The sequence below is a fragment of the Papaver somniferum genome, unplaced genomic scaffold, assembly GCF_003573695.1.
Source record: "Papaver somniferum cultivar HN1 unplaced genomic scaffold, ASM357369v1 unplaced-scaffold_18, whole genome shotgun sequence".
Classification (NCBI taxonomy): Eukaryota; Viridiplantae; Streptophyta; class Magnoliopsida; order Ranunculales; family Papaveraceae; genus Papaver; species Papaver somniferum.
In genome coordinates, this window is record NW_020627707.1 from 7979351 (window position 1) to 7993114 (window position 13764).

The 13764-nt window shown below is 36.6% G+C and overlaps 3 protein-coding genes across 3 annotated transcripts; 1 reads left to right on the forward strand and 2 right to left on the reverse strand.

Moving 5' to 3' along the window:
• The first annotated feature begins 85 nt into the window (after window positions 1-85).
• LOC113338072 lies at window positions 86-6811 on the forward strand. The gene is made up of 3 exons (XM_026583590.1): window positions 86-1539; window positions 3798-3878; window positions 6026-6811. The coding sequence occupies exons 1-3, from the start codon at window positions 1161-1163 to the stop codon at window positions 6445-6447; spliced, it is 882 nt and encodes a 293-aa protein (XP_026439375.1). The 5' UTR covers window positions 86-1160; the 3' UTR covers window positions 6448-6811.
• A 295-nt stretch (window positions 6812-7106) lies between these two features.
• On the reverse strand, window positions 7107-9232 carry LOC113338141. Its single transcript, XM_026583650.1, has 4 exons — window positions 9073-9232; window positions 7833-8000; window positions 7690-7728; window positions 7107-7604 (listed from the first exon to the last, which is right to left on the reverse strand). Exons 1-4 carry the CDS (start codon window positions 9223-9225, stop codon window positions 7299-7301), a joined length of 666 nt encoding a protein of 221 aa, XP_026439435.1. The 5' UTR covers window positions 9226-9232; the 3' UTR covers window positions 7107-7298.
• Window positions 9233-9254: 22 nt separating this feature from the next.
• LOC113338002 (putative FBD-associated F-box protein At5g56440) lies at window positions 9255-10046 on the reverse strand. The gene has a single exon (XM_026583529.1). It carries the CDS (start codon window positions 10044-10046, stop codon window positions 9255-9257), a length of 792 nt encoding a protein of 263 aa, XP_026439314.1.
• Window positions 10047-13764: the final 3718 nt, after the last annotated feature.

Below are 13764 nucleotides of genomic sequence, written 5' to 3' on the forward strand. Positions count from 1 at the left end.
TGACATTGGTGAAAGCTTATGAAGTGAGCATCGCTAATGGCCACTTCTGAATGCAGTAAGTCACAAAAAAAACAAAACACATAAATGAATATAATTCGAAATTGAGGTTCCATGAACGTTTATGAAGTGAAGATCGCTCTACTTTTGAAGGCAGTTAAGTTTACAAATTTTCACACCATAATATCGTATACAAATGTACGGTTCGGTTTCCCACCCTAGATTAACTTACGGTGTGGAGTTCATAAATTCCACGCCGAACTGGTTCTAACTACGGTGAGGAACATATCATGTCCAAACCGTATACCTTGCCTACGGTTTCGTCGACGAAAAATTCCCCACCGTAGGAGGGGTTACAGTCTAGATTCTGGGATTTCTGAAATCAAAAAGATTCTTGATTATCTATAATTGGAGGATTGTTCTCTGATTTGAGGGATGGTGATTCACCTACTTTATTCTTGTTAGAAACCAGGTTTCTAGGTTTTCCTCAAATATCTCTTCACTTGTTCTTCTTCTACTTCACTCCCAGAAAAACAAAAAAATGATTTTTGATTTTCAAACAACGAGTATAAATCAAATCATTAATCTATTCATGTCACAAATCTAACTTAGTTTAGATAATCAACATTTTAAAAAGGTCATTTTAGATATAACAAAAATAAAAAGGATAAAGAATTTTTGAAATTATTGTTTGATGATCCGTTTTTGTCATTTTATGAGCCATCAAAACCTTTTGGTTGGAGCCCCTGTACAGAGCCCCTACTTTATTCTCGTATATAGAGCCCCTATAATAAGTTTCAATTGAAAAGCCAAATAAAATAAAAAAAATAAAAGAACAAAAAACCATAAATGGGACACAACACAAAAGTTGAAAGGGCCTCAAAAGGCCTACATCGCCAACTATGCACGTTAATACCACTCACTAAACGTGAAATACCCGCCAAATCGCTTTCTTCTCGTTAGCCCCAAAACAAAACAAGAACCAAATCCAGAAAAAAATTTGAGCGAATCGAAGTAATACTCCATACTGAACTGATTCAATTTGGGTTCCTAATTATTATTCTAATCTCAATCAAGAAGCAAACCTAGATTCATTTTACCTTTCCCAGAAAAAACCTAGATTTCATGGGCTAGACACAGATCTGATCACAAACCCTAGACAAATGGCGATAATCAGTGATGCACTACGACAAGCATTTATGCCAAAACATGAATACGAAAGTTTAAGAGAAGAAGAAAAAGCATGGAGTCGTATACAGAGACCTATTGTATTAGTTATTGTAATGATTTTAGGTTTAATGGTGTTAATCTCAGTTACAATTAGTTTAAATATTGTGTTTCCATCTGATAATGGGAATAGACCCTTTTGTCATCAAAGGGTTCAGATTAATGATAATGGATTATTAGGAGGAAGTGGCGAATCAGATTTGTTTCCTGGGGCTTTTTATTTGACCGAACAAGAAGCTGTTGATTATTATTGGATGGTTGTGTTTATACCTTCGGCGATTATTTTCGTTGTGTCTTCGGTTTATCTTCTCGCAGGTAATTTTGTGAAATTTTGTTTTGATTTAACCTTTTCTGTGCTAATTAGTTTTGTAGATGACCTAATTGGGACATTGTATGAAACATTGTGAAATTTGGTTGTGGAAAAGAACACTTAGACTAAATTAGTTCATTCTGGTGTCGTGTGTGGCTATGGGTATTGTTTTGGAATGCTTTTATGCATTTGAATCTTAGTTGTGAAATCAAACTCCGCTAAATGGTATGGAATTGTGTCAATTGGGGATTTTGAGGGTCTATCAATTATTGACCAAGTTGTGTTATTTGGTAGTGTGTTCTGTAACTAAAGTGCTGAACATCAGGTAGTTCTTTTACTGAAATATCAGACTCTGTTTGGTTTAGTAACAGCGCATGTTGTGACATTTGGCTATTGGATTTATTGCTGAGAAAAGTAGATAGTTAGTATAACTAAGTTCTTTCTACTATTCGGTTGTGCTTATGAGGGTTGTTTCGGACTACTTTTATGGAAACCAGGGAAGTTCGGCTAACAGTAAACAAAGGGAAGTAGGATAGAAAAGTGTAGTTGAGGAGTGACTGAGAGGAAATGGGAAGTGTTTTTTTCTTAATTGTAGTTGACATTGTCCAGTAGTGTACATTCAGATTGTAGATTCATTTTTAGTATGGATTTGTCTGATGAGTCTTATTTTCAATCACCCTTATCTGTACGAATCCTAACTGTGAGATTGAACTCCCTGAATTGGTATGAAACTATGTTAATTAAGTTTTTAAGTGCTATGTGATGCCTAACAAAGCTGTGCAATTTGGTTGGAATCTATAAAGCTAAGAACTTGAGATAATTATTGCCGCTGAAATATCTTACCTTGGTACCTGGTTTGATTTAGTTTATTTTGTCAGGGTAATTATTCGATTCAGTTGACATTGATTTTTGTTTGGCTTTTTCTTTCAAGCCTTAGTTGTTCGTGAGAGTAAGATGTTGTTCAACCCATAAGTTTAATGCTGCTTGGGTTCCTTGTCCTGTGCAAGGATTCTCTTTAAGTTTGTGATTTAGATGGGTATCGTGGGTGTGGGAGGGACAAGGGAAGTTAGTAAGATTGTAACTTCTAATTTGTTCAGCGTATGACCTGGTGTGCAGCAAATTCACTTTGAACAGTGATATCTTACAGAATGTTGAACGCTACAGTTGATTTTTTATACTATGTGCACACCCTAAGTTGTGTTAATTGAGTTTGCAATGTTTCAACCCATATACAGGAAGAACTTTATAGCTGATCTATAACATGTATTTTAGCTTTGTGGATGCCCCTTAGTGTTAATTGAGTTTGGACTGTTTCAACTTGATGTACAGGGGAACTGTATAGTTGACCTGTGATATGTGTTCTAACGTTGTGGACACCGTGACTTGTGTTAATTGAGTTCGGGAGTTTTCAACTTCATAAAGGGGGTCATGATTAGTTTTAGATGTAAACAGTGGGTAGATGAAGAAAACACCGGCATCCCTTTTTATCAATGAGCTCTTGTTTCAACTCTCACCTGCTTAGAGTTCGCTATGTAATTCAATTTTGGCATTTGTAAGCATTTCATTCACCAACTATGCTTGCGTACGTTTTTTTATAACATTTCTGAGAATGCAATAGGAAAATAATTGCACCTCATAGTTATTGCAAATGAAACTGTGTCATATATCTGTAGTTTAATGTGGTTTTGCTATCTATCATCTCTCATTAGTGAGAATGATTCACCAAAAATTAGCTGTTATTACCAAAAAGTGTTGACCTGTTATTATAAAATGTCTTGATATGTCGTGTGAAATATAAAAGTGTATTCTGCAACGATGGCCTGCACTTCTAGAATTAGTCTACTGATCAATCTTTTCCAATAAACCAACTTTTTACTTGTCACAATAATGAATAAGAAAAGAATTGTAAAGTGAAAGCTCAATTTGTATTCTAGATCAGTGTGTTGGTTATGAGTATGGGAACAAGTGCCATCCATCATAATCATTGAAGTGACCAATCACCGAGTTTATAAGCCTGAAAATAGTATACTATAACCCATGTTTCACATCACCATTCTGCTATGGTAATCAAGATAAAATGAGACCTGCTACCAAGTTTTTAAGTCACAAGACTTTGTTTGATTGCTGTAGGCTCATCATACAGAAGTTACAAAGAAAAGAACAGCATTACTCCAGTTACCATGATTTAAAGTAACCATTGTCACTAGTCACTGATACTTGCTTCTCGAGGTTTGCTTTTTAATGTAATTATGTTTTTTCACAGGAATGGCTGTTGCATATTCTGCACCAACAAGAAACGGATGCTTAAAGGTTGTGGAAAACAACTATTGCGCCTCAAAAAGGGGTACGTGTGACTTACTAATATTTTTGCATCTTAACTTAACTCCTAATATACATACTCCAAGACTGAAAACATCATACGACTGTATCTGATGTTTCACCCATTTAAGGATCTATCAATTTTATACATACAACTATCTTCGACATGTTAGCACCTGTAGTTTCAGTTTGATTTTCTTTCTTTTCATGCTTTCATAAGTGATTTGTTAGATCTTGTACCTTCTTGCAATCAAGAAAAATATGTCCCTTTATATGTTTCCTTTTTTATCCAGTAGGATCACCGATGATTCCCAAATAAGATAAATGTCACTTTCCAATTATTTGTGAACTTTAAAGCAGGGACGAAAGGCAGCACCTCTTGTTGTGCTTGTTTATGATAATTTTGCTCGGTGAGGATCCCTAATGATTCCCCAAACAGATACATGTCACTTTCCAATGTATTGTGAACTTTAAAGTAAGTAGGAAACTCAGTGAACCTCTAATTGTTTATGGTAAGTTTGCTTAGTGAGTGGTAGAGTATCACCTTTGATCTGGTGGGCTCTGTTTTTTTGTCCTCCAGAGGACAAGGTAGGAATCTATTTAGAGAATAATGAGTCGTTAGGCTGGTGTCAGGCGGCTGGGTAAGGCCTAGCGCCTGGAGAGACTAGGCGTGGACTGGCCGGGGAATAGTCAGAAAAAATAATTACGCACATGATATTAGCAAAAGATAGAGGGGTAAATAAACCATGTTCTAAAATCTATAGCATTCAATAATACTTAAGTTTTGCTACTTAGACTCATACTTATGTTACTCACTACTTTTAAGTTTCTAAATACCTAAAACAACAACACGGCCATTCTGAGCAAGATGTTTTTTCAACCTATTAATTCCTCCTGACAGCTTCTAGTTACAAACTTTACACCAAACGCTGTCAGGAGGGATTAATGTCTGTGTTAGCTTCTATTTTCTCACCCAACTCCCATGCTATATCTTTACCATCTCTGGTATTGGTAGTGTGCTTGATGTGTTGGTAGTAGAAGAACAGAAAAGAAAGAAGAGGAGAAGAAGTGGTTGCATGAAAAGAAATGGGAGAAGAATAAGGAAAGTTAGATTATAAATCTCTAGGGTTATAAGAAATATTTAGTCCTGTGTTTTCTTAAAACCTTGGCTAAGCTTACTTATTTGGTTAAGGCGGTGCCCAGGCGCAGGCCGATTTTTATAAAATCCATCCAAAATTGGGGAATAGGCGCCAAAACGTCTGAAAAATATGGCGAGCCTAGGCCCCGCCTTTTATAACTCCGAGAGTTAGTAGTAAATATCTTTTCAATTTTCTATACCTAAAAAGATCATTATTTCTGCCTACTAGTTGTTCTATCTTTCTGCTGTGATGAAGTAATTATGTAAGTCACTCTGTAGTGTATTTTCATCAGCAAGTTATCGGATATACATCATTAGTGTCTGCATCTGTTGTTCCATCTAACTAAAATAGTTTTGAATAAGATACTATCAATAGGGAAATCAAAAATTTATAGATTATCCACTGTCAGGGAACACAATGACTAAACAATCCGTATGCCCATCGGTTACTTTGTTATAGATGGGACTTTGATCATCACTTGATTTTTTTCCCCTTTGGATTTATAGACCAATCAAAACAGTTTGAGTTATTATTATTTGTACGAAAATTTAAATTTCCTTTATTCCTCAACACATGTTGAATAGGATATCTCTAGCTTATAGGTTTACTAGTACTTTCAAATTTAAATCAACTGGATTCAGGAATCTACCGTCTACTCATGTCCAAAATGATGAAAGGAACGACTTATCTGAGTGGAAAAGCCACATCCTTTTTTGTCCCTCGGAATGATTTTTTTTTGTGATTTGGCCTATTCAATTCATTTGTGTGTGGGATTCATGTCCTGTGAGAGTCAATAAACCTAACATAGTCATTCATATGAAGTTCCTAGGTTATTGTTTCTGTCTTTAAGTCTGCCCCTTCTTAGTCCTTCGAATGAAAAGTTATAAAGTTGGACTCTGGCCTGGCCTCCCAAGTAGTCGTGGATGTTGGCGTTATTGTTTTTCAATTTAGTTTGATCTGGAACAGGATTATTTATAATATGTTCATATATTTACTTACATAGATATGCTAATTGGCTTAGTACATTTAACAGGTGGAGTTCGCTGTCTATCTATTCTGAACATTGTATTTGCCATCATCTTTGGTCTTCTCGCTGTGTTTCTTGGTTCAAGCCTCCTCACACTTGGCAGCAGTTGTACCCTTCCCTTGTTCTGGTGTTACGAGATTGCTTCATGGAGTCTGGTCATTTTCTATGGAGGAACTGCATTCTTGCTTAGAAGAAAGGCAGCTACTATTCTTGACGAGGGTGACTTTGCAGGTCGAAATTTTGGATTGGAGATGTTGGAGGCAGCCCCTCAGGAGGTGACTCCAGAAGTGGAGAGGCGCGTGAATGAAGGCTTCAAGACATGGATGGGTTCATCCCTCTTATCTTCCGACGAGGAAGATGGGCCTGACGATTATCTGGAGGTGGCTTATCCTACCCGAACCAACTCTGGCAGCCGACAACGTGTATGATCTATATATTTCTCTTAGTTGGGTGAATGACTTCTCCCCTGTAACCTTTTACTGGTATTTGCCAAATGTTTGTTACCACATACAACTAGGGGAGACCAGAAAGCTAGTCTTAGAAAGTAGAATGTGTTAACAATTTTGTGAATGGAAAGTAAAGAAAGTGGCACAGGTTCCACTTGTAATCATACACGAAAAGAAGGATGTCTTTTTTATAGGTTGTAACTGGTGGCTTACTGAGTATATTCAATGCAAGGATATTGAAAATCAGGATGTCTTTTTTATAGGTTGTAACTGGTGGCTTACTGAGTATATTCAATGCAAGGATATTGAAAATCTATGTGAATAATCTTCTGAATTCTTATACCTACTCAATATGGTGCTTAAACGTTGATCTTCTAGTGAAAGCTTGTGTCACTATGTCTGTTTCTGCTGTCATCTTTGGTCTTCCTGCTGTCTTTCTTTGTTTAAGCCACGACACTCGTGGCAGCAGTTGTTCCCTTCCCTTGTTCTGGCTAAGGGGATCACTTCTGGGGTTTAGCCAGGGAACAACTTATCAGATCGCAAAAATATGTAGTGGAGGCTGCATTCTGCTAAAGTTGCTAAATTTATGTGAACTGACATAATAAGAATTTTCATTTATGCAGAAGCTAGTGATACACTTTTTCAGTTTATAGAATTGCTGATTTACATCGGCATAGACAAATAAACTAACAGCACTAGAACTTCAGAAGGTATACCGAAACATGAACCGGCGTAATTGAGAAATTACCAGAGCTAAGGCAAAGAAATTAAGAGATATCATCTATAAAAATCTGGAATCTGGTATCTTTAGGGTCTCGTTTCGTGGTCAGTCATCATTCAGTGGAAAAAGTCGTGTCCTCAGAAACTGAGTATGATATCATGACATTTGTAGAAGCTTTAGGAAATGTTAGAAGCAGCTCGTAAAATTTCTCCATTTCTTTCTCTTTCTGTTTCAATTCTTCCTTGGTAGAAAAGCTGCACAATACCACTTTCTCCAAGACCGTGGCATGCTTCAACAAATCTGCTAGCAACTTCAGTTCATTGACACTTCCTTTGAGATATTTAATCTCGACAAACTTTAGGTGATATGCCATGTCTGGCAAAGCCAATCCTCCTATGTTTTCCGAATTTAACTTTACCTAGACAATAACCAACTAATGATGTTAGAACTAACCAAGTAATCAAAAAATGATGAAAACTACACATGGAGTGCTCGCCGATTACCTTATCGCAAAATGGATGCACTGAAATATCGAGGGAATCCTACAGAAATATTGAACGTTAAAGATGGGCACTAAGGTGAAAATAAGCAATTTTAATACCAAGAGAAGATAAAATAATGTCATGTGAATAAGTTCAGTTGAAACCTCTGGTCCTAATCTCATGTAGAGAGACTCTATATTAGGAGAAATCTTTAATATGTAAAATATTGTACGCATGGAGTCCCTTGAAAGGCCCACCGAGAGCTTCAAAAGGTGTAGATAACGAAACTCAAGTTTCTGACTCTCCAATATATCAGGAGATCCACCTAATGCCTTGGTGCATAAAAAGGAAAATAAGAGAGACATCAGTAAGATCATAGGTACACTGCCAAAAACAAAAAGCTAATATTTTACTTAAAATAACAAAAAGGAAATATGTATATCTTATGATGATGCCGCCTTACTGCATATAAAGGAAAATAAGAGATGCAGCTTATACACACTGCCAGAAAGAGGAAACAGACAATTTGTTGAAAAAACAGAAAGGAAATATGTATCTTGTGGGGATCCTGTGGTGGTATGGGGCAGACGCCCTCCTTTAAGCATCTGCTGGTGGACAATCTAAAACATCTATTATAATTATAAAAGATGCCTTTGTAAGTTACTTATCAAGCATCTTGCTAACTAATTACATGGAAACATAGCAAAGACCTCAATAACGGAGAATAGCATGATATTAGCTAATTCCATGCCAATTCAAGATATGCAATTGTGATTTGATTTTGCAGCAGCCACCCTCTTCTAATATGATGGTTCAGTTAGGTAGCAATGAATCCAGTTATCATCTTTTTTAGCAGGTACATAGGAGAGGTTCAACTAGTAGGCTAACATCAGCAGCAACTAAATGGGACAGGGATTCTAGAAATGGAGGTGCTATGTTATCAAAGGAATCGCCAAGGCAGCGCCAATGTGCTCAGGCAACCCTTCTTGAGTTAATGCAATGTGAGCCTAGTCACTCGTCTAGAGGCACCACGAGTGAATTGGGAGATACTAATGCAACGCATATAAGTAACAAAAGATTCAAAACAACATAAGACCACAACCGATATGGTAAAAAATAAAAAGTGCGGATTTATGCTGCTTCATGTCACGTTTTTTTCTTCTTCTTGGATTACACTGATGCAATCCGCCGTGTTCTAATAAAACTCCATTACATAAATTCATAAGCAAATGCAAATGCGTGGGAGGGCGGCAGGGCATCCCGCCTGCACCCCCGCACCAACATAGAGCAGGTGTATAGGAAAATGGGTTTATGATGGTGATTACTGTGTCAAGAGCCATTCCCTGATGACCACATACATTGTGTTTCATCTATTTACACTGAAAATAAGGTTAGATTTCATACCTCGAAGAAGGAACTGTTTAATTTTAAGACTTGAGCGTTATGAAGCCCTCTCAAAAATCTCAACGTAAGCTGGGTATAACTTTCTTTCTTCTCTGCATGAATCTCTAAAAATACTCCTTTCTCATTATTTTTTCTCTTAATCCATATGTGCATATCAGCACTGACTGGAGTTGAAAGATTATCTAGAGCGAAAATTGACCTTTTAAAATAAAGGATGTAAGACTTGGAGCACACAGCTTGACCTCAACATTATTATGGTAATCAACTGGATCATAAAACTCAAAATATGTAAGGTTAGGAAAAGACATATTGAGATTCATATGATTAAGTCCAGCGTGTCTTATTACCAGCGACTCTAAGGTAGGAAAACTTGAGAAGAACTTATTTGTTAATATTTCATCATCAAACCATAATCCTCCAAAGTTGAGACCCAATGATTTAAGCCGAGGTAAACTCACTGCACTAGGTAGAATAACCTTGCATTCCAAATCAAAACCATTCTCAAATCTCAGCTCCAGCTTCGTCAACGATTTACAAGTATATAGACAAGCAGGAATCTCAAAATCTTTGAGAATGCATTTATCAATAGCTAACTCCTGAACATTATGGCATACAACAATGCCGATCCATCTATATAGATCACTAAGCGTAACCACCCAATTTCGGATACCGTCAAGATAAAAGGTATGAATATCAGAGTTGTCATGAAGACTGAGTACCTTGTTCACAAGATTTACAAAGCGCATTTGAACCAAGTCCGAATCAATATCTTCCTCATCCGGTTCATCTTCATCTGTTTCTTCGTAGAAGACGAAGCGTAGCTTTGGGAGAGAAGTCCAGATATATCTCCATCTTTTAGATAAAACACAAGTCTTAACAACATATTTCATATCTATGAAAGATAGGATTTCATGAATTAAGTCATCCGGTAAATTGCTGATTCTATCTTCATTTGAGTTTTCTTCACTGTTCATTTTGAATTAGGGAAGTAAGGAGTCGAAAACATTCACTCGATTTTACGCTCTAATGAAGAAATTTGAATGTGAAATGATGATATACAGAGAAACCCCAAGCTAGGGTTTTCAAATTTTATGTGAAAATCGAAATCGAATAGTCGCAGAGACTGAGAGAGAAAGAGAATGAACCCTAAACCTGAGACTGGGCGGAATCTGAATTGAAGGAGCGAAGTGCGAATCTGATTTGTGCTTTGGGGTAAGGGGAAACTTCAATACACTGGTTCATTTTCGATTGTTTTCCGGTAAAAGGTAGTGCGAGTCTTGGGGTGTTGAGTGCAGTAGTTGAGTACAAAAAGGTGACAAAAAACGGTTTAGTCCAAATTGATATGGAATGGGGCCCGGTCTTACATTGGAACTAGAGCCAACACCAAGTCACCAACTAGTTTTTTTTTAAACAAAGTGAGGATCCATTGATAAAAGGCTTTTTTTTTTTTTTTTTTGATAAACTAAGATTTTCATTATTAGGAAGAAATATTGTTTTGATCCTTTGCCAGAAGATCACAAACGGAAGCAGAAAAATCTGAAGTAGTTTCAATACCAGTAGCTGATTCTCTAACAGTTCTAGAAATATTATGAGCTACATGGTTATTCTCACGCTTAGTGAAAGAAAAAGTACACTTAGTAAAACTTAAAGCCAAATGTTTGATTTCTTTAATGAGATTTCGGTTTTCCCATTGTATGAGTAATGAGACTCCGTTTATTGATTGAATGACAAGTTGTGCATCAGCCTCCACTTGAATCATTGAGCATTGCAACCTTTTAGCTCAACTCAGAGCTTCTCGTATCGCCATGCATTCCCCCATTTCAGCATTTAGAAATCCAATTGCATATTCTCCCCTGATGCCTTTGTAGTCACCTGTATGATCATGTAGTACAATGCCAGTTCCCAATTGGTTAGTATCAGGATCAAACGATGCATCAACATTAAATTTAAGAATCCCTATGTCAGGTGGAATCCATAAAGAGATGCAGTTATCCTGTAGTAATGTAGCTAACATTCCTGAGCTATGGAGATGAGAAGCAAGTTGATAATTAATCTTATGTACAGAGGCAGTAGGATTAAGAGATACTCCCTGGAAAATTTTATCACAGCGATCCTTCCACAAAACCCATATACCTATCATGAGGGTGAACAAGTGTGTTTTATCACCGTTGTAGTTTCTGTCACTGAACCAACTTGTAACCCATTCAGAGACAGTACTGAAATTTCTTCTGACATCATCCATATCAACCTGAACTCCTCTCCATACTGCTTTTGCATGAGGACAAACAAAGATTAAATGTTCCATTGTTTCTTCCTGCTGCTCACATACTCCACAGTTGACATCAATACTGGTATCATAATAAGCAAGCTTGAACCTAGTAGAGTTAAGATCTCTTATGCACTTCCAGGCGAAGAGGTTAATCCTATGAGCAGTGTTGCACCTCCATAAGTTCTTCCAAACAGCAGGCATAATGATGTTGCCATTTACTTGAATTTGACACTGACTTTTAGTGAGCATGTTATAAGTACTTTTAACTGAGAAAGCACCATTCTTAGCAGGCATCCAAACTATCTCATCCTCCTTACTTAGATCAATGTATAAACTTTGTATCATATTAGATGTTTCAATGTCAAATAATTGATTCAGTAAGTTGACATTCCAGAGATTTGAGTCAGACATGAACAATTCAGATACAAATTCATAAAATATGAAAAGCTCATTGATTGGAGTAGGTGGTTCAGTCATACCTGGTATCTATTTGTCTGCCCATATTCTTGTCTTAGAACCATTGTTGACTTCCATGAAAACATTTTTCTGAAGTATACTTATACCTTGAGTGATACCATTCCATGTATAAGAACAATTTTTAGCTTCAAATTTTTGATGCAGAATATCTCCTCCATCGAAGTACTTTCCCCTAAGCACTTGAACCATTAAGTTCTCATTCTCTGTACAAATCCTCCATGCTAGCTTGGCTAAGGGTGCAAGATTAAGTTTTTCAAGGTCTCTAAAGGCAAGACCCCCTTGATCTTTAGGCTTGCACACTTTGTTCTAGCCAATTGGATTCATGCCTCTCACAGTATTGTAACCCCAAAAAAATCTTCTTTCAATTGAAGTAAGTTTGTTGAGGAGATTGTTGGGTAACTTGAATGTACCCACTTGATAAACTGGGACAGAATTAAGTACATGTTTCACCATGGTTGCTCTCCCTGCTTGAGACAAAGAAGTGGTCTTCCAAGTAGAGTACCTATGTTCAAAGTTTTCTTGTATAGACTTGAAAGCTTCTTGCTTGTTATGACCCAAAATTAGAGGTGATCCAAGATATTTCTCTTTGGCATTCATCTTTTTAACTCCAAGGATTCGAGTTAATGTATCAGCCACAGTAGGGTTTGTATATTTGCTGAAATGTACTGCAGACTTGTCTAAATTGATAACTTGACCAGATTGTGAACTAAAGTTATGAAGAACTTCAAGAAGATTTTTCACAGAAGTAAGATTTGCTTGAGTGAAAATCAAGCAGTCATCTGCAAAGAGCATATGATTAATGGCAGGTGAATTGTTAGCCATTTTAATACCTTTAATATTGTTATCTTGTTGAGCAGCAATAAGGTGTCTTGATAAGTATTCCATAGCCAAAATGAATAAGTATGGTGATAGAGGATTACCCTGTCTGATTCCTCTTGATGGACTGAAAGCTTCACAAGGAGAACCATTCAACATGACTGAAAGGGAAGTAGTACGATGCATTGGAAAACCAAGTCACAAAAATCATCACAAAAACCAAAGTAATGAAGCACCTTAATTAAGAAACTCCATTCTAATCTGTCAAATGCATTTGTCAAATGCATTTGACATGTCCAGTTTCAAAGCCAGACAGCCTATTTGTCCTCTCTTCTTCTTCTTCATAGAATGTATAATTTCCTGTGCAATCACTGTGTTGTCACTGATTAATCTACCTGAGACATAAGCAGCCTGAAATGAAGAGATAATTTTTTCCATTAATGGTTTCATTCTTCCAACCAGAATCTTGGAGATAATCTTATATGAAATATTACATAGTCCTATAGGCCTATAATCAGCAGCACAAACAACTTTCTTCTTCTTTGGAATGAGAGAAATATATGTTTGGTTTATTTGTTTGAGAAGATACTTGGTCTGGAAAAATCGAAATTTGAGTTTTCTTCACTGTTCATTTCGAATTAGGGAAGTAAGGAATCGAAAACATTCACTCGATTTTACGCTCTAATGAAGAAATTTGAATGTGAAATGATGATATACAGAGAAACCCCAATCTAGGGTTTTCAAATTTTATGTGAAAATCGAAATTGAATAGTCGCGGAGACTGAGAGAGAAAGAGAATGAACCCTAAACCTAAGACTGAGAGGAATCTGAACTGAAGGAGCAAAGTGCGAATCTGATTCGTGCAACCTCAATACACTGGTTTCATTTTCGATTGTTTTCCGGTTAAAGGTAGTGTGAGTCTTGGGGTGTTGACTGTTGAGTACAAAAAGGTGACAAAAAACGTTTTAGTCCAAATTTAGTCTAATATGGACTGGGGCTCGGTCTTAGATTGGAACTAGAGCCAACACCAAGTCACCAACTAGTTGATATAATGAAAATTTATTTTAATAAAGCTAAAAAAACATGAAAAGAGTGGCAAAACCTCCATGAAAATAAGATAAATGAAAACA

Bases quoted from the DNA above. Each gene is read 5' to 3' on its own strand.
- LOC113338002 (XM_026583529.1), bottom strand. From the start codon at position 10,046: ATGAACAGTGAAGAAAACTCAAATGAAGATAGAATCAGCAATTTACCG.
- LOC113338072 (XM_026583590.1), top strand. From the start codon at position 1,161: ATGGCGATAATCAGTGATGCACTACGACAAGCATTTATGCCAAAACAT. The intron at 1,540-3,797 runs GTAATTTTGTGA...GTTTTTTCACAG, and splicing joins TTCGGTTTATCTTCTCGCAG to GAATGGCTGTTGCATATTCT. The intron at 3,879-6,025 runs GTACGTGTGACT...TACATTTAACAG, and splicing joins CTATTGCGCCTCAAAAAGGG to GTGGAGTTCGCTGTCTATCT.
- LOC113338141 (XM_026583650.1), bottom strand. From the start codon at position 9,225: ATGCACATATGGATTAAGAGAAAAAATAATGAGAAAGGAGTATTTTTA. The intron at 8,001-9,072 runs GTATGAAATCTA...TTATGCACCAAG, and splicing joins TAAACAGTTCCTTCTTCGAG to GCATTAGGTGGATCTCCTGA. The intron at 7,605-7,689 runs GTAATCGGCGAG...GTTATTGTCTAG, and splicing joins TGCATCCATTTTGCGATAAG to GTAAAGTTAAATTCGGAAAA.